This window comes from Alexandromys fortis, unplaced genomic scaffold (genome assembly GCF_014885135.2).
Source record: "Alexandromys fortis isolate MF-2015 unplaced genomic scaffold, M_Fortis_MF-2015_v1.1 scaffold_109, whole genome shotgun sequence".
Taxonomy (NCBI): domain Eukaryota; kingdom Metazoa; phylum Chordata; class Mammalia; order Rodentia; family Cricetidae; genus Alexandromys; species Alexandromys fortis.
In genome coordinates, this window is record NW_026068005.1 from 476964 (window position 1) to 498020 (window position 21057).

General features: G+C 43.0%; 1 protein-coding gene across 1 annotated transcript in view; it reads left to right on the top strand.

Moving 5' to 3' along the window:
- Window positions 1-5670: 5670 nt before the first annotated feature.
- Map3k19 (mitogen-activated protein kinase kinase kinase 19) overlaps window positions 5671-21057 on the top strand; it is a 38950-nt gene continuing 23563 nt past the window's right edge. Inside the window, exons 1-7 of the mRNA XM_050161493.1 lie at window positions 5671-5921; window positions 7559-7753; window positions 9221-9416; window positions 12112-12300; window positions 16653-16807; window positions 17797-17912; window positions 19961-20073. Coding sequence (XP_050017450.1) covers window positions 9243-9416; window positions 12112-12300; window positions 16653-16807; window positions 17797-17912; window positions 19961-20073 — 747 coding nt within the window. The 5' untranslated portion in view covers window positions 5671-5921; window positions 7559-7753; window positions 9221-9242. The remainder of the gene's footprint in view (window positions 5922-7558; window positions 7754-9220; window positions 9417-12111; window positions 12301-16652; window positions 16808-17796; window positions 17913-19960; window positions 20074-21057) is intronic.

Sequence of the window (21057 nt, forward strand, 5' to 3'; positions counted from 1 at the left end):
AAAAAAAAAATTAAAAAAGAAAGAAACCAATTTTTAAATGTACGAGTCTTTGAAAAAGTATTTATTTTGCAAGGTGGTGATGGCGCATGCCTTTAATCCCAGCACTCAGGAGACAGAAGCAGGTGAATCTCTGTGAGTTCAAGGCTAGCCTGGTCTACAGAGCTAGTTCCAAGACAGCTACGGCTGTTACACAGAGAAACCCTGTCTCGAAAAATCAAAAAAAAAGTTTTATTATTTATTTGTTTGTGCGTGTTTATATGCACATATGTGCAGGAGCCTTGAGAGGCCAGAAGAGGGTGTCAGACCCCTGGAATTGGAATATAGGTAGTTGTCAATCACCAGACATGAATGCTAGACACTAAACTCTGGTTCTCCGCAGAAGCAACAAATGCTCTTAATTGCTGAGCCATCATCTATCTCTCCAACCCAAGGTGCATGTCTCCAAGAAGTTTGAATATAAAGTGACTGAATTCTTTTGGGTGATGTAAGTCAGAAACTGCTTGCTGCAATCTTTAAGTTTATCATTTGCCTGATAGGTTTAGACAGCACAACACTTACTGGTGGGTAAGTTTACTTGCCCAGGTTTACAAATTTCCTTTAAAAATATTTTCATGAAGCTTAGTGTGGTATTATACACCTTTGTACCCAGCACTGAGGAAGCAGAGACAAGTAGGTCTTTGAGAGTTCAAGACTGACCTGGTCTACAGATCAAGTTTCAGGTCAGCCAGGCTACATAGACTCTTTATGAAAAAAAAAAAGTTATTTGGGGTGTGTATGTGTGTGTATGTGGGGGGGGTAAATGCCAGGGTGCACATTGGGGGTTTTCAAGGACATCCTTAGGTGTCAATCCTTGCCTTCCCTGGTTTGAGTCAGGGTCTCTTTGTTGTTGTTTTGTTTTGTGCACAGGCTTGGTGGCCTGTGAACGTCTATGGGCTCCCCTATCCCTGCCTCCCAACTCCCAACAGAAGCCCTGGATTACAAGAGCACATGCCCAGCTTTTCCACGGGATTTGAGGACTCAGGTCCTCATGATATAATAAGTGCTTTGCCAAGTGAGCCCTCTCCCTAGCCCCTTAACTCTATAATTTATAAAAAATTATAAAATTTTTCCAATGAAACTGGTGAGTCAACCATATTTGGGAACATGGGCTATGAGCATTGTCCATCCTTGTTTGGCTCTGTTTCCCAGAGCCGAAGTCCATCTGTCCTCTCAATGCCCCTCTGAGAAGCAGTAAATCTCAGATAGGAAACCTGCAGGCACTTAGAACCACAGGAAAGCTTGGTCTCTTTTCCAGTTCTCTAACCTGCTGGGACCCTTAGACCTTCACGATTTCTCTCTGTCTGCAGAGATGCTCTGTTTTTCTTGTTCTCTGTCATCTACTTTCCAAGTAGAAAAAAAAAAAGATGCTTAGACCAAAGCTTCCAGTAACTCCATGGGGCTTGCTGACCAGTCTGACCTATTCAGTGAGTTCCAGGTTAGTGAGATATTTGGCCCCAGAAAACAAACTGGGTAGTATCTGAGGGATGACACAGGAGGCTGGCCTCTGGCCTCCATATACACATACATGCACATACATGTTCATTAATATATATCATATGAAATATATATTTAAATCAATGCATATCACATATAATATATTATATGTGTGTTAATAATTAATCATACATATAATTAACATATATGTTACATATAATCATTTATATAACATGATATAAAAGATGCATACACACAGACAAAACAACAGCCTCCTTCCTGGTCTTTCTGCAAAATAAATAAATAGATAAACAAATAATTCCACTTTTTCTACCACTGTGCTGCAAGGACAAAGAGGTCATACTTAACATGCTGGCGAGGCAGCTCACATTGCCAGTAGTGCTGCCTCAGCGGAAAAGCTTATGAAAGTGGAAAACCCTTTAGTTCTTTCTCTGCTGAATAGCCTGAGGCTGCCCCAGCATTCCAAAGGCATTCACAGGGCTCACTTACAACCAGGACTGGATTCAAAACTGCCATTGTCCTCCTTTCATACCTGTCCTTACAGCATTTCATCAGGCGCTGATGTTTTCGGAAATGTCTCCTCTCTACATAGACAAAATGTAATAAAAACACAGCTTCTGTTAAGAACCTTAGTAAGCAAAATGCTAGTGCGTGAAGCAGTCTTTAAAGTTGTCCTGGCCGTACAATCAGTTCTAGAAACAACTACCACAAATCTTCTGTGAGACACAAAAGAGGAAGCAAAGGTAGTGAAGGCACATCCCTTGTCTTCCACAGACTAGAACCTACAAGAAGGATAAGCTAACTAAAATGCAGACCTCACACTGTTGCCCTGAGGTAGAATGCTTGCCCAGCATTTATAAGTCCAGTAATCCTCAGTCCAGAAGGAGAAAGGAAGAAATAAAGAAGGGAGGAGGGAAAGGGGGACAGGGGAAAGGAAGGAAAGAAGAACTCTAAAATAACTATGGCTATATTGCCATAAACAAAATACAAAATGTCTAAGAATAGACTGTATTAGGAGAATATATTAGAGAAGTTCATTGGGTGTCTTAGGGCTTCTATTTCTGTGAAAAAACACCAGAACAAAAGCAAGTTAAGGAAGAAAGAGTTTATCTCATCTTACAATTATCAGGTCACACTCCCTCACTGAGGGAAGTCAGAGCAGGAACCAGGAGGCAGGAGCTGATGCAGAGGCTGTGAGGAGCACTTCTTACTGGCTTGCTCCTCAAGGCTTGTTCAAACTGCTTTCTTATAGAACCCAGGACCACCAAGTTCAAGGATGGCACCACCCATGGTTAGCTAGGTCCTCTCCTATCAATTATCAATCAAGAAAATTCACCACAGGCTTGCCCACTGACCAACCTGGTAGGGGCACTTTCTCAAGTGAGGGTCTCACTTCCAGTATGACTCTAGCTGTATCAAGTTACATAAAAACTAGCCAGTGCATGAGGCTAAGAAAACCCTGGAGTCCAGAGGAGTGTAACCCAGTGAGGGCAAGCTTGCAAATATTTTGGCCACCAGAGGGAAACCTTGACCATTGTCTTGTGTCTTGTTCTTGCCCCACCCACTGTGTGTGTGTGTGTGTGTGTGTGTGTGTGTGTATGCGTGTGTACAGAGGATCGTGTTATCAAGTCACACTTACACAAACAGATCTTACCTAGAATCAAGTTTTACTAATCCCATCCAGTGAGTTACTTACAATAAAACAGAGGTCCACCCCCCTGGTCCTCCGAACCCACATGGTGGAAGAGCCACAACTTCTGCAAGTTGTCCTCTTACTCTCACACACGACAACAACAAAACAAAGAAATAAACAAGTGTGAAAAATAAACAACAGACAGCAAGTTAGATCCTGTCACTCCCTTGGGTAATACGACATGCTGTAATTCTACATTTAGAATGGAATCAAACTCCTTCCTATCCCTGTTGGGGCCTTGAGGATCTGGCCTCTGTACACCTTCTTACATCAGTTCTGATGCCTTTGCCAAGCCTCCTTTCTGAACCTGAGCACTAATACATACATGCTTTCACTACCTCTATACCCGCGGTGCAGCCTGGAACTCTCCACACAACTCACCGGAAGGATAGCTGCTTCTTTTCTTTGAATGAGAGATTAACTGTCCTCTATTAGGTACTGGTGATATGGCTCACCTTTCGCCATGCAAACCCGAGAACCAGACTTTGATCCCTGGATCCCATCACGGAAAGAGACTCAATGCCCCAAAATTATTCCCTGACCTCCACCTTCTTGCTCATGCACACGGCATCCATGTACTCATACATAAGCATAATAAATAAATAAATCTCAAAAGCAAAACAAGTAGCCCCCACCCCAAAGCCACCTCTTAGGGAGATCTTCCACGAGCACGGTCTGATAACGTCCCCTTAACTCACAACTCTCAGCCTCCCTTCCTGAAATGGTCTTCATGGCGTTTACAGCTATCTGACTCCATGACTGCTTATGGCTTTACATTATCTGTCTTGTTTCTCAAATAACTCCAGTGGTTAAGTTGGTACTTTGCACTTCCACACAAACACAAAAACACTCAAGATTTGTTGCTGAGGCTGGTAGGATGACTCATCATATAAAGCCATTTCCTACCAAACCTGAAGGCCTAGGTTCAATCCCTAGGACCTACATTGTAGAAGGCAAGAGCCGGCTCCTTCAGTCATCTGACTTTCACATGTGCAACACACACACACACACAAATAATAGAAATGATACCGAGTTAATAAATGGAAACCCTGCTTCTCTTCAGATATATATATTCAGCAACATACGAAGTTTGAGGCCTACTTAGACTTTGTCTAAAAGAAAAAAGAAAGAAAGAAAGAAAGAAAGAAAGAAAGAAAGAAAGAAAGGAAGGAAGGAAGGAAGGGGGAGAGAGAGAGAGAGAGAGAGAGAGAGAGAGAGAGAGAGAGAGAGAAAGAAAGATGTCCTCACATCCTTCTCCTCTTCAGGGACACTTTGGTTACTCTCATTTACCATTTATATGTATTTTTAGGTCAGTCAATAACACAGCAAGCATTGGTAAAAATTGCCCAAAGCAGAGAACACACATGATGTAACCTTTAGAAAGATTAGGATGAATAGATGGGGAAGGGAGGGAAAATCCCACAACAGAAACAAAGCTTTGGTCTTTTGTTTTGTTTTGTTTCTTACAGACACTTATTTCTGTGTATGTGTGTATCTGTGTTAGCGTATACCACCTACGTACAGGTGCCTGCTGAAGCCAGAAGGTGTCAGATCCACTGAGGTTGTGAACCACCCACCCAGAGAGTTGGGGACTGAAGCTGGGTCCTCTGAAAGAGTAACAGGTGCTCTTAACTGCTGAGCCCTCTCTCCAGCCCGAAGCTTCATGTTTTCAAAGGCAAGAAGAGTTTCTTGACAGCACAACTATACCTAACTTCAGTGAAAATATATAACATCACATCTTCACAGAAGAGATCCCCACACCCTTCAGCAGATAGTAAGAAAAACTAGCAGCTCAAAAGCCAACTGACCTAAGGCCTGGTATGTTCCTTGTGAGGATGTTTCTGTTTTCATGGTCTCTCTCAATGCTGGGTTAGTTGTAGTCTACGAGTCGGACAAAATGCATTCACTTTGCTAAAGCCTTTGTGTTAGAATACTGTAAGCCTCTCTAGACAAGAAATGTAGTCCTGCCTAATACTGACCCATCAGTACCACCTGTGAGGTGGTCTCTCACAAGTTATCACTTCCTGGGGAGACAAGCTCCTCCTTTGGTGGGCCCCAGGCTCCATCCGTTCCCTTTCCCAGCCTAGGACTTCCAGTTTCTCAGGGTCCATTGCTTCAGTAGTCTGATAGTTGAAGAGAGGGCTACTATGTCTCTTTAGAATGTCTTCATTCCCGCCTGTATGGCTATATTAACCCTCTGACTGATCCTGGAGTTGAAAACGGACCTTTCAGCACACAGTAGGGACTACAGAGGCACTGCTCTTCTGGAGAAGTGCTCACTGAGTAAAATGATAATGGCAGTGGGGTCAGCCATGGATGTACACAGGGGCACAACTCTTCTAAACACTCCAACAGCTGCTTAGAAGCACGTATACTTGTTTTCCTTCCTCCATGAGACTGTCAAGCTTTGAATTCTCCAAGCTAAACACACTGCAACTGGTTGCCTGGGCGACAGCTTGTAAACTAAGCAAGTCTCCCTGCACTGAGCCAAAGGGTTTGTGCACCCGGAATCAGTTTTAAATACTTAAAAAAAAAATAAAGTGTTTGGCCTGTGTAACACTGGAACGAAATCAGAGAAAAGGTTCTAAATCTATGTTGCTTTTAAATGGAAACCTAGCTGAAGTGAGGGTTGACAGCTGGTCCGGAAATCAGAGCCATGAAGAAGTAGGATGATTCGGTCTGCTACTCGTCTGGGTGCTCCTTCAATTGTGTCCCTCAGCAAAGCACACACTAGGTAAGCCAAGTTCCCATTTTAGCCCTGTTTTAGATAATCCGAAGGTTGCAACTTTCTGTTTTCCTGCTGGAAGAATGTCCCCAGGGGAGCAATATCAGGTAAACTGACAGAAGAAGCCGTGTCCTAAGCTTGGGTAATTTTATCCTTACAGTTGTAATAAGCTAGTTTTGACACTGGACATCACTTCCAATACTTTATGGAAATGTCCAGACCATAGAGAAAACTAGTAATGACAAGAAAGGTTTATTAATAAATTAAATTCAGTGCATACATAATCTTGTACTTCCATCACTGAATGTTTGTGAACTTTTTGTAACTACTCAATATTGTATGCACATATTTTGGGGCACACTTTATTAACCTGAAATCAAGTTTCAATTGCTTTAAGCCTTTTCTATACAATATTCCTAGTCAGATGTAAAATACAGCAAGAAGTTTTATTGAGAAAATGCCCATGCTCTCATAAACAGCATAACAAACCTCACTGGGCCACAAAACAATGACAACAAAAGACATGATAATAGAAGGAAGAACATGGGAAGAGGAAGGGGTTCAGTGGGCGGGGGAGGGAGACAAGAGGGTAATGTGGGTAAATATAATCAAAAGAAATTATAAACGTATGAAGACATCATTGTGAAACGCTGCATTGTGTAAGATTAGTTACAAAAGTCTGACATTACAAACCAATAGTACAGTTCAGAACAAAGATGATTGTTATCCAAGAGAAGATAAAGCTTCTATTTCAACCTTATAGAACAAAACTTTATTGTTTTTAAAAAAAATTACTGCTCCAAAAATACCTCTAACTAGGAAATCAGAAAAGTTTTCTCCATGAGAAACTTAAAGTTGGAATATTCAGGCAGGAAGCAGCGGAGGAAATGGTGCTCAGCCACAAGAAGCAGTGTGAGTCAGTCGTGTTCCTCGAGTGATTGATGTATGGAGACACTGCAGATGCCTTTGACTCTCCATTGTCTTTCTGTCGGCGTCTTCGAGTGTGACATAGATCACCAAATAGTGCTCACATCGCCAGGCTTCTAGTGACTGGATGACTGTGAGACTGCAGTTTACCTAAATTTACATTTTATTTATTTTTATATTACCGAGTAGTTACTAGTTGTGAAATTCTCTCTTAAAGATTACGTAAGATCCAGGTGGTACACAATGCCACCCAAGGTCTGAGGCAGGAGGATGGAAAGTTCAGAGCCTGCCTGGGACCTAGGCCAGCCTGAACTGCAAAGCCAGACCCTATCTGAGAAATAAACACACAAACAAAAAGATTACATTCAAGAGTTAAAGCACAGACTCTGAAACATCCATTGCTAGGTAACAACCTGGGAGAAGAATAGTTGGGTGCTTGCGGTTTTCGTTCTCCTCTGTGGGTAACCTGACGACACGAGTACCGATTCCCTGCCTGGTTGTTATCGGAATGCATGGTTTCCAGCTTCACTGAAGGACAGGCTGTAATTACTCTGTTTATGAAAGCATTTCCTAGGCTTGAAGTGATGTTGCATTTTGAGAAACAACTTATGAAGATGAATCCAAGTTGCAAAATGATTTGCTAGGGTGTGTATGTGTACTGGCTCGAAATGTTTCTGTGGTCCAATTTTGAACATATTGTCTGTTCTTGCTATCTTTAGTGAAGCTCCAAGCGTGACATTTATTAAATGCTAACGATGAGTGTGATGACTGACTAAGTTACCGCTGTCAACCAAATGCCATCTTAGAAGAACCCCAAGAAAACGCCCAGCGTTGGTGGTGGCGTTACTTGCTGAGGTCATTCTGGAGAAGGTTCTGGCATGTTTTAGTGAGACTGACTATCTTTGACACGTTGGGTATGTATTACAAGGCTCCAGTAGGAAGATTATCAGTGTTGTTTGCAGGGTGGGACACCGGCGGCAGTTTAGATGTCCACCATGGAGAAAAGACACAATAAAATACTGTCGATGTGCAATAAACAGCAGGAGGTTACATACAGATACATGGCTGTACCTAAAAGCCAAGTGTTAAAATAACTGGAAAGTTATACATTACTATATTTTTTATTTACTTTCTTTTTCTCAAGAAAGGATTTCTCTGTGTAGCCCTGGCTGTCCTGGAACTATTTCTGTAGATCGCATAGATCTACCTGCCTCTGCCTCTCAAGGTCTGGGATTAAATATATATGCCAGGTACCACCACCTGGCACATTATAATATTTTTATGTAAATTTATTATTTTATTTTTTAAAGATTTACTAATGAGCTGGACAGTGGTGTAACATAACTTTAATCCCAGCACTCGGGAGGCAGAGGTAGGCGAATCTCTATGAGTTCGAGGCCAGTCTGGTCTACAGAGCTAGCTCTAGGACAGCCAGGGCTACACAAAGAAACCCTGTCTCAAAAACAAACAAACAAAAAGGGTTTTTTATTTATGTATTTATGTATATGGGTGTTTTATATGTATAAATGTCTGCACACCCGAAGAGGGCATCAGATCTGATGGCACTACAGTTAGTGACGGTTGTGAGCTGCCGTGTGGGTGCTGGGAATTTAACTCAAGACCTCCGAAAGGGCAGCCAGTGTGCCTAACCACTGAGCCATCTCTCCAGCCCCAATGTTTTTATTTTTTATTACATTTTCATTTAGCGTGTATGTGTTTGTGTGTCTATCTGTGTGTGTACAAATGAATGCCTATGTCTTTGTGTCTGTGTGTAAATGTGTGTCACAGCATACATGTGGAAGTTAGGAAGCCAGTTCCCTCTATCATCTGGGGCCTGGGGATCAAACTCAAACTTTTTTTCATGAGTGCTGAAGAACTGAACTCAGGTCCTCATGCATTCTGAGCAGGTGATCTTAACAACTGAGCCATCTACCCAGACTCTATTAATTACACTTTACATCTGTGTGTGTATGATGTGCATGCATGTGCAAATGTGTATGCATGCATGCATGCATGGTCTGTGGGTATACTTGCATGCGTATGTGCATATAGAGGACTAAAGGGCATGCTGAGCATTTTACTCAGCCATTCTCCACTTTTTTGAGGCAGGGGCTCATTCCAAATTTGGCTACTATCCCTAGCCAGTTTGTCTTGGGAATCCTCCATCGGCTTCCTGAGTGCTAGGATTATAGGTTGCTAGCTGCTAAGCCTGCTTAGCTTTTATGTGGGTCTGAGAATCTGAACACACTGAGCAGCAAGTGCATTATCCACTGACCCACCTTCCACCCCCATTCCTGTTTTTCCGCATAAAAGAAGAAATTACTAGGAACCACCCACTGTTTCCCTGGCCTTCATGTCATTAAGTCATCTTTCTCTTTAAGGCAATTTTATGGAATCAGCAAGATGAACAAGAACAAACTGATCCATGATTTCCTGGAAGTGGTTTCCAGGGGTGACGTGGAAGGCATCTGTGGCCACATTCCTGAAGTCCATTCAGTCCTTGGAAACCTTGACTTTCAGCACCCACAGACCGGAAATACGCCTCTCATCACAGCAGCAGAAGAAAATCTGTCAGAGGTACAGTGGGGAGGGAGAAAAGAGAGCTTGGCAGGAAGCAAGGAGGGTTTGCCTTTGCTTTTCTGAACAACGATAGCTTCCTGTTCCTCCACCAACAAACTTCTGGTTCCAGGCCTTGCAAAGTCTTAGCTCAGGAGCCAAGATCATTATGAGAGCACTGTCTAGCTCAGCTTGTTTTCTGATAGGTTGGGGGACTGGCACCCCTTATCATCCTTTTAACGCTTTTTTAGAAAGAATGTAGACATAAAAACAAAAATTCACACAGGTATCCCCAGAGGTCTGTCTCCCAGGTAATTCTAGATTCTGTGAAGTTGATAATTAACACTACTACTTCTTTAATCCCAGCATCTGGGAGGCAGAAGCAGGCAGATCTCTGAGTTCAAGGCCAGCCTGGTCTGTGTAGTGAGTCCCAGGACAGCCAGGGCTACACGAGCACACCTACCTTAAAAAAACAAACAAAAAATTAACACTACCCACCTTATCAGAGCTGGCCTTGAGCTTGCTATAGCCAAAGATGACCTTGAACTTCTGATCCTCCTTCCTCTACCTCCCCAGCACTGGGATCACGTGTGTGGATCACCACGCCCAGTCTTCGCAGTTTTAGGACAAATTCTCGGGCTTTCTGCCTGCAGGGCCAGCATTCTACCAGCTGAACTGCATGTTTTGCCTCTGTAGAACTGTCTTCGAAAGTTCTCCAGACTTTGAAAGACAGCTCAGTGGTTTCTTCATTGCCACTACTCCAGTCTCCTGTGTCCATTTCCATCTTTACATCTGCTAGTGTGACATCTGGGTAGTTACCTGGGTCGCTTTTTAGGGCTTGGATCAAGGGCAAGTCATGACACACACTGGGCACCTCTACCCTACTTGTTGAAAAAATAATCACTTCAGCATTTGAATGTAATTTACTCACTCTCCAGAAATATGTAAAAAAAAAAATATTTGCAACTTTCAGGACTTTATAAGCCAACCTGAGCTGGAATAGAGTGCACTTGCCTAGTAAGCAAAGACCCTGAGCTCAATACTTTCTGCTGTACACATAGCTCATAGAAATGTAGATAAAGGCTAGATAATGGGGAGGGTAAGGTAAGTAGAGAGATGACAGGTAGATAGATGGTATATTGACTGAGTTGAGTAGATGATAGGCAGACAGGTGAACAGAGACAGGCATGTAGATTAAATAATAGATGATAGATCACATGAATTTCATTTCCTAAATTAGAAACTACTATAAGACTTCAATATTGGAATGTTGGGCGCTGTGGCTGTGGCTCAACTGGTAGAATGTTTGCTCAGCATGCATGAAGACCTGCTTCGAGCCCCAGAACCACATAAACCAGGTGTCATGGCAACATTTATAATTCCAGCATTTAGGGTGTAGAGGCAAGAGAATCAGAAGTTCCGGTCCTCAAGGCTAGCCTAGACTACATACGATCCTGATCCTGTTTTTTTTTTTTTTAAAAAAAGATTTCAATATGTGTCCTTAGAAGAAAATATTTATAGATCTCTCGTCTAAAAATACAGTTCCCAGAAATCATCCATACCACAGAGTCATTTTTGTTGTTGGTGGTGGTAGTTTGGGGGTTTGGGGGGAGGGGTAGAGGGTCAGGGTGTCACTGTGTAGCCCTGATAGGCCTCAAACAGAGATATTCTTGCCTCTGCCTTCCAAAGTGTCAAGATTAAAGATGTGCACAACTGCACCAGCCATCACAGAGATTTGGTTTCAACATTTAGAAGGTAAATAAGAGCCCCTGCATTTGGATCTTTTTCTAGGTTCTGCTGGGGACCACCCCACAGATGCTAGGCATGAGCTCCTACCACTGAGCTATACCCCCAGCCTGCAGTCCTCCATTTTTCCCCATTCTTATCTGCCTTTCCTTTATCGGGAATGAGAGCCATATCTAAGTTAGTCTTCTATTCAGCCCTAACGGTGCAGCTGCCACCCAAAAACATGAAGCATTCTAGGGATGGAGCTGGAGAGATGGCTCAGCAGTTAAGAGCACTTGCTGCTCAATCATGAAAACCAAAGTTGGCATCTCAGCATCCACATTGGGAAGCTCACAGATAACCAAGGGATCTGATCCCCCCCTTCTCTCTCTCTCTCCCTCTCTTCCTCCCTCTCCCTCCCTCCCTCCCTCCCTCTCTCTCTCTCTCTCTCACACACACACACACACACACAGAGAGACTCAGACACACACATAGAGACACAGACATACACTCATACATACACACTCACAACACTAAATAACTTTGTAAGTCAGTCATGGTGACACTTGTCTTGAATCCTAGCAATCAGGAAGCAGAGGCAAACAGATTGCTTGAGCTTGAGGCCAGGCTGATATATGTAGCAAGTTCCAGACCAATCAGGGTGACATAGTGAGACTCTATCTCAAAAGAGAAAAACAAAACAAAAAATAAACTAAAAAATTGGATGGAGAGGGGAATATACTCAACATATATAAATATGAACATTTTTTGTTTTGTTTTTCAAGGCAGGGTTTCTCTGTAGCTTTGGAACCTGTGCTGGCACTCGCTCTGTAGACCAGGCTGGCCTCAAACTCACAGAGATCTGCCTGCCTCTGCCTCCCGCAAGCTAGGATTAAAGGTGTGAGCCCCCACCACCTGGCTAATTATGAACATATTTAAACTAAAAGTAAAAACACATCTTTTGAATCTTAAGAATATTACTGTTTTGCAGGTTGTTGAGATTCTTCTGGAGAGGGGAGCGGATATTACCCTCTGCAATTACAGCAATCAAACTGCAGTTCACGTGGCTAATAGTGACACCCGGAGACAGCTCTTGGCAAGCAAGAGAATTCAAGCTCCCCAAATGCAGCTTCTAAGAAGTTCGTGGCAAGGTGATCTGGAACAGCTTCAACACTTGCTGGTTGGTGACAGTGATGTTTACTTGGGCAAGGGTGGAGAGATGTGCACAAGACAGATTATACCTTCACATGCCCAATTCAGGACTCTTCTCTATAATGTATTTCTATTTACATTTAAACTTTTTTATTTTTTGCTTTTAATTATGTATATGAATAAGTGCATGTGTGCATGCATGTCCATACGTGTGTGTGTGTTTGTGTACAGGCATACGAATGCTCACAGAGGCCACAAGAGGATGTCAATCCCCTGGAGCAGGAGTTACAGACAGTTGTGAGTTTAGGTAGCTGAACTCTGGTCCTCATGAAGAGAGTAGCAAGCACTTTGAGCTGCTGAGCTAGTTCTTCAGCACCCAAACCTTCCCAAAGAAGAAATTTTTTTCTTCTTCTTCTCTCTCTCTCTCTCTCTCTCTCTCTCTCTCTCTCTCTCTCTCTCTCTGTGTGTGTGTGTCTTTCTCTCTCTCCCCCTTTGATTTTTCAAGACAGGGTTTCCAAATAGCTATGTAGCCACTCCTGGAACTAGCTCTGTGGACCAGATTGGTTCGAACTCACAGAGATCCACCTGCCTCTGCCTCCTGAGTACAGGATTAAAGGCATGCGCCACCACTGCTCGACAAGAAAGTTACTTTCAAATGCAATCCCAGAAAGTCTCAGGCAGGAGAGATGAGAAAGACAGAGGACCAGACAGGATGCAAATAGAAAACGAGATTCTAGACGAACACAGCAACCTATTTCTACCACCACCCCCAACTCCCTATCTGAGAGCGAGAAGTCAGGCAGCACCCCAGGGAAATGATGAACCCAGGAAGACCCAGAGGACCGCTGTCAGCTTGCTCAGAGCAGTTCCCTGGATATCACTGGCATTTGCACAGTTGCTGTTTAGATCCCTTCGGGCCAGCGGCAATTATTATCTTTATCCTGAAAGGGGAATCAGAGAGCTTACACACCGCATAATATTTAGCTGTGGCTAAAGAATCTTAGGGAATATATTTGTGTGTGTGTGTATGCGTGCATGTGTGTATGTGCATGTGTGTGTATGAATGTTCATGTGCACACGTCTGCATATACATGTGGAGGCCAGAGATCAGCCGTAGGTATTGTTTCTGTAGTACCACCCACCTTGTTTTTAATTTATTTATCTCATTTGCCTGGCACCAAGTAGGATAGGCTAGCTGGCCAGGGTTCCTCTTGTCTTCACCTCACCAGCCTTGGAGTTGCAAGAGCATGCCACCATGCCGTCGTGGGAACAAGCATCTACTCGCCCTAGATAGGGAACTGAAAACAGACCAAAGTATGGATACCACAAAGTCCAACCTGGTGAACTAGTGGGTTTTTCTGGGGCTCCTTACAAGACTGTGGGTGCAGAGTCACTATAGGAGCATGAGCGTCTCAGAGGCAGCTGTGACACCAAAGCCCACCCCGGCACAGGTGGCAGCTCAAGAAATCTGGAAACCTGGAGCTCACTGCACAACCTGCAGGCAGCTCAGCATGTTAGAGAGAATGTCTTTTGGAGTTAGCTCCGCTGGTCTGAACCTCTCCAGGTGGCTGTCTGCAGTCTGTCTCTTCCAGGCAGTGCAGCTTGACTCTGCCTCTTTCTGTACTGCAGATCTGAAAGTGGTTCTCAGGAGGCCTTAGGTGAATAATTCTGGTCAGTTTTAGGACTTTCCTGAAGCTATCCTGTCTTAATGAATTCCCCTGAAAGATGGAATATTTGGTCTTCATTCAGAACATCCTGTAGTTTTACGTTCCTTTAACCACCTGTGTTTTAGTGAGCTCCCCTCCAAGATGCATGGTTTTAATCTCAGAGGAAACTACTATACAACACGTGTTTGGATCTTTTGTGTGCTCTGGGGATCAGATTTTGGTTTTCATATTTCCATGACAAGTACTTTGCCGACTAAGATGGTGCTTCAGCCTGAAAATACATTTTTAAAAGATTTTATTTTTGTTTTTAGTTGTGAGTGTCTGTGTGTGCATGAGTACAGTGCCCCTGGAACTCAGCAGGGAACTGGATCCTTTGGACCTGGAATTTTAAGTGATTGTGGGCAAACCAGTTTGGGTGCTGGGAACATAACTCAGCTGCCCTGCAAGAGTGGTACAGGCGTTCAACCCCAAAGTTATCTCTCTAGTTCCAAGAATATACATATTAAATGTTATCTTTGGGAATAGCTGGTACTCTTATTTAGATGCTCACTCAAATACACCTTGCAAAACTGTTTGCATAATCAATTTAATTATTAGCAATGTCTCACTTATGGCATTGACCTTCAATGAAACTGCAAGACCCATGTGACCTTCCAACGGAAAGAAAATCAATATTGCTGCTAGAAAACAGTTTTTTCTAATCTCTTATGATAAAGACACAAACAGATCAAGAAATTAGAGCTATCCTAACCAGGTTGAGTGCAAGGACAATTGTTTAAAAAAAAAAAATCAAAGGACATTTTCCAAGCTTCTGTTGTACTCGGAGATCGTCTAAAATGCCGTACTTCCAAAGCTGAGGCTTAGAAAAATTTCCAAAAGGCAATCTATTTTTCTTAAAGGTAGTTATGTCATGTGTAACCCAATCTCTGTTTTTATAACTGCATTATTTTCCCCCTGAAGATTTAATGACCATACTTTAAGTACCTATTTATTGCCTGGAGCGTGAACCCAAGCTAAATCAAGAAATGTTACATTGATGTGCTGTTGCAATATGACTCTGAGCTCAAAACTCTCATATTGGCTCTAGATAATAATAAACATTGATCTATCTCAGAGACTGAGAAAAAATTAACTAATTCCCACAGCACCCTGCTGAGGTAATATCATTATCTCCATCTGGCCCCTGGAGACGCTGAGGTAAAGACTATATTGCCATGGCAGAAAGCGAAACAGAGGTGAAAATTAGCAAGTTACTCTGGTCTAGAAAACAAACAGTTTGTATATTTTTGGCCTTCCCACAGATTTTCAATTCTGATGGTCTGAATTAAATCCCCTCCCCTCTCCTTTTTCTTTCTTTCAAGACAGTCTCGCAGTTGTCAAGTAGGCTAGTCTTGCTGACCCTTGATACCCAGGATGCACCTCTCACAGCTCCCCCAGCACTGGCATCATGGGTGCACACTGCCACCCCTAGCTTCTCTATGTGTCACTGAATTCAAGTCCTCACCCAGGTCAGCAAACACCACCCGACTGAGTCATAACCACAGCCCTAGCAAGGTGATTTGTTTAATCAACCATTTAACAGGGTACCTCTGATATAACCTACACAATAATTAGAGTCAGCTTGGGTAATCAACACTGAAACCCAGGGCTGTGGTCTTTTTGCTTTATCAGTTCCTCAGGACAGGTTCTGAGAAACAGTATCCTGAGGAGGCTAGGGATGTGGGTCAGTCAGTAAAGTGCTTGCCTATCTCGAATGATGCCTTAGGTTCAACCTCCAGCACCACACAAACCAGATGTGATGGGACAGACCTGTGACCCCAGAGCTGGAGGCAGGATTATCAAAAGTTCAAGGTAATCCTTAACTATATAGAAAGTACAAGGCCAGTCTGACCTACATGAGACCTTGAAAAACTAAACCAAACCAAACAGAGCTGGAGAGATGGCTCAGGTGTTAAGAGCACTGGCTGCTCTTCCAGAGGACCCAGGTTAAATTGCCAGCAACTACAATTGTGAGGCAGCTCACAACTGTCTGTAACTTCAGTTCCAGGGGACCCAACGCCGATGGCAAAATACCAATGCACATAAAATAAAAAAAAAGCACATAAATAAATAAGTTAAAGCAAAACAAACTCTTTCTGGGATCATTCTGTGCCATCATCAGGGTGTAAATGAATGTTCTGGCTGATGCTCTCAAGAGCATCAGCAACGGGGATTTTCCTGTTTCAGTATCAGCATCCTGATACTAATGGTGACAGAGAAGCATGGCTACACAGGCAAATCGGAAATCACTAGTGATCACAGAGCTGGGAAAACCATTGTGAATCTTGCAGGCAAGTTAAACGAGAGTGAAGACATCAGCCCCAGGACTGGTGTGCAGATCAAAGACCTAGGAAATAACAGAATAAACTGCTCCCATCCCATGTTTGTCTCATGGCACTGAAAACTTCAGCTGGCATCATGGACCATAAAGTAACAAGATAAAACACACAGGAGGGAAAATCCTGGCATTCTATATAAAACATAAATTAAAATGCCTCCGTATGGGGTGGGGTAGAGTATATTAAAATTAAGACTGAGGTATAGCCCAGTACAATCCCTACTCCAGGAAAAAAAAGTTATAATGAGAAATTGACCAAGCAATGAAAATGCAAAGATTGATTTCAGTAGGCATACAGTAAAAACACAGCAGACACCAAAACTCTTGTTGTTAAAGGCATCTGAAGAGTTCTTGGATATAAACTTCCCAAACCTGCATGGCCTGACCCCTCTGATGCTGGCTGTGAGAGATGTGGACCTGTTTGAGAGTCTGGATGTCTTAACAGTCTACAAACCTGCTGAAGTCCTGGCCGAGCTCCTCAGGCATCACGCGTGAGTATGGGTGGTCCATCAGCCCCAGCTGAAAGGCTACATGTAAACTTAGATGTGTGGATATATATATATATGTATGTATACACACATATATGTCAATATATGTGTGTATATATATGACTTTTTATATAATTTAAAAAGGGACTTCATTGTAATTTTGAGGGATGGATTAATACTTACATTGGCCATTGTTGATATCTAGCTCTTTATCGGTTTAGATAATTGTTCTTTGGGTACTGGAGAGGTAGCTCAGTTGGTAGAGTACTGGGTTCAATCTCCAGTGCATCAGCCAGATGTGGTGGTTTGTATCTGTTATCTCACTACAGGTGAAGTAAAGGCAGGATCACAAGTTCAAGGTCTGAGTTTGAGGCCAGTCTAGAATTACAAGCATGAGCTACCATGCCTGGTTTATTCAGCATTAGGCATGGAACACAGGGTTTTGTGCATATTAAGTGTGGGAGTTTGAATGTAATTGGCCCCCATAAGTTCATGGAGAGTGGCACTATTAGGGGGTGTGACCTTATTGAAATAAATGTGGCCTTGTTGGAGGAAGTGTGTCACTGTGGGGCTTTGAGGTTTCCTATGCTCAATCTAAGCCTAGTTAGTTCACTTCCTGTTACTTGTGGATCAAGACGTAAACTCTCACCTCCTTCTCCAGCACCATGTCTGCCTGCATGCCGTAACAATAATGGACTAACCTCTGAAACTGTAAACCTGCCCTAGTTAATTGTTTTCTTTTACAAGAGGTGTTGTGATCATAGTGTCTCTTCACAGCAATAGAAACCTTAACTAAGACAATAGGCAAACGCTCCACCCACTGAGATATATCACGAGCCTTCTTGTTTAAAATTTTGAGAAATGGTCACTCTCTAGCTCATGTATTTTGAAATCACTATTATATCCCTATCTTGAGCTTTTTGCTTACTTGATGCCAGTGTTCTTACGTCTTGTCATATTTCACCTAATAATCTTTCCTCTATTCTCCCCAGAGATCCTAAGCTTTGTGACTTCAGCGGCAAGTCAGCCATACATTATGTGTCACAAATTGAAAGCTGGAGGAAGCAGCAGTTGCTGGACATCCTGATGGATTCCATGCCCAAACCAGGTCAATATTTCTCTTTAGATGCACATTCCCCAATTTGAAAGTCCTGTGTGAAGTCTGTCTTCCTGTCTTACATCTGTGTAATAGATCCAATTGTTAGCTTGAGACTGGGTTTCACCTATATATCCCTAACTGTCCTAGAACTCAATACATTGACCAGGCTGACCTTGAACTCACAGAGATCTGCTTGCCTCTGTCTCCTGTGTACTGTGATCAAAGGAGTGTGCTATTACACTTCACTTCATTTAAATAAATCAAATCAGTGATTCCTTATTGAGCAGTGACTCTCTGAAGCACAGGGCTAATGCTCTAAAGAACGCAAAGAAGTCTTACTTCATACTTGTGTGTGTGTGTGCGCGTGTGTGTGTGTGCGTGCATAGGCCAGAGATCAACCTCCAGTGTTTTTCTAAGAATGCTGTACATCTTGCTTTTTGTTTTTAAGTTATTAACTTATGTGTATGAAGGTGTATCTGTTTGTCTCTCTATGTGTTCCATATGTATGCTGTGTTCATGGGGGCCAGAAGAACATGTCAGATCCCCTGGGACAGGAGTCACAAGTGACCGTGAGTCACCGTGGATGCTAGAAAACAAAACTTGCTGCTATAGAGCTAACAGCAAGTGCTCTTAACCAACAAGCCATCTCTGTAACCCCCGCACCTTATGTTTTGAAACCAGTATCCCTTACTTTTTAGTAGAACTTGCTTATTCAGCCAGGCTGCCTGGCTAGTTAGCCCCAAGGACCCACCCGTCTCCACCTCCCCAGCACCAGAATTTCAAATTCACACCACCATGCCTGGCTTCTTTTTCTGTTTGAAATGTATTTATTTTAATTTTATGTGTATGGATGTTTTGCCTGACTCTATGTCTGTTTACCACGTATGTGCCTAGCACCAGTAGGGGCAAAAAAGAAGGCACCAGGTCTCCTGGAACTGGAGTTACAGACAGTTGTTAGCTACCATGTAGGTGCTAGGAATCAAACCCAGGTCCTCTGGAAGAGCAGTCAGTGCTCTTAACCACTGAACTATCTTTCTATCCCTTCTTTTAAACCCAGGTTTTGAGCTCCTTACATTTGCAGGAAACCACTGTGTCAACTGAGCCGTCTCCCAAGGCCTAGTTTGGGTGTTTAAATGACAAAATGGTCTCCACAAATCCCCATGTAACATTTCACTTGGATTTCTCTTGCTATCACGTTGTGGAGAGCTCATCCTCAGTCCACAGACTCTTCCAGGGCAATCCAAGAGAGCAGAAAGGCCAGTTCTTAGCCAGCACAGCCTTCAGAATTGTCAGCAAACCTATTTGGAAGAGACTAGAGAGGATTTCTCCTACCCATCCGCCACAAGAAGTCCACTCAAGGGTTCATCTTTAGTGCAAGGTGAAGGGTAAGCATCCTTCCTCTTTCCAAAGACAAAGACCCTGAGATACCTATGGATGGATCTGATGGTGAAAAGTTCTCACGCATGCCCCAGCACCTCACAGAGGGTGTGGCTGGGAGAATGACGTCATTAAGAATGAGTTACTATAATTATGTTGAGCCAAAATCTGACTCTTTTTTCTTGCATGCATGTGTGTGAAGTATGTATGGTGTGTGTGTGTGTGTGTGTGTGCGCACGCGTGCGCACGCTCACTCACACACAAGCCAGAGGTTGACATCAAGTCTCTTCCTCCATTACCTTCTACTTTATTTCCTGAGGCAGGTTTTCTCACTAACCCCGAACACACCCCGCTTCTGCTAGTCTAGATAGGCACCCTGGGGAATGCTCCATCTTCACCTCCTGAGAGTTCAAACCACGGGGAGTCACTACATCTGTCTGGCTTTTATGTGGATTCTGGGGATCTGAACTCTGGTCCTCGTGTTTGCATAGCAAATGCCTCGTCTCCTGGGTCATCTATCTCCCCAGCCTGGCTCTTGCCTTTTTCTTCCTGTGAAAATCCTTACCTAAAGTCTCACCAGAATGCCTGGCTATCCTTCCAGGAAAGCCTGGCCAGATGGAGCAGCTCTTGCCATGAGACTGTGGGCTCTCACCAAAGCACATGCTGTTTCTTTTTGACAGAGAGACACGCGGAGTCACTGCTTGACATTTGTCATGAGACAAGCTCTTCTCCAACGCATGGGACAGCTTCCAAAACGGAAAACCTCGTCTTGCGGAGCGTCAGCAGCAGTGAGGTACGAGGAATAGAAACAGGCGAAAGAAGAATATTCAAAAGAAAAAAAATAGGGGGTGTAGAGAGGCGGGTCAGCAGTTAAGAATGTGCACTGCATTTAAAAGGACCCAGGTTCGGTTCCCAGCACCTACCTGGCAACTCACAATCACCTGTAACTCGGTTTCAAGGAATGCAGTGTCCTCTTCTGACCTCCACAGACAACAGGTATGCAGTCAATGCACATAGTCAAGGAAGTAAAGCATTGGTGTAAAAAGAATAAAATGAATAAATCTTAAAGAGAAATGGTAAAACCTTAAAAAGCAACAACAAAAGTGGAATGCCTGACCCACCTAGTACTTCATTTGTACTGCTTCAACGTTTTATAATAATCAGATATAAATATCATATAATTTATATAAATATCAATATCACATGTGTTTTGAGGCAGTCTTATTACACTGTTAGAACTTATTATGTAGTATAAGCTGGCCTTGAACTCTTGATCCTCTTATTCTAGTTTCCCAGGGATCCTGTGGTATGTAACACCATGTCCGCAGTTGATAAATTACAGTATTAATATATTTTTAAAACATAGATCGGGGTCTGGGGAGATAGCTCATTGACACCCGCATTCACATCCATCTGTAACTCAAGTACCGGGAGATCTGATGCTCTCTTTAGGCCTCAGCTAGTACGGCACAAATGTGGTACACAGGCAAAACACCCATGGACATAATTTTTAAATGTAAATTAGCTAGTTAACGTGGAGTGTGTGTGTGTGTGTGTGTGTGTGTGTGTGTGTTAATTCCTACTGTTATAACAAAATACCGTAGACTGGCTTATAAACAACAGAAATGTATTTCTCAGTTCTAGAGACTGAAGGGTTAGAATAGCTGTCGTGTGACTTTTCCTGGGGGTATGTCCACAAAATGTCTAGTTATCTGATAGGGCATAGATGACAGACCAAAGAAAAGATTACACTTATAGCTGTCTTGGTGAGCCCATG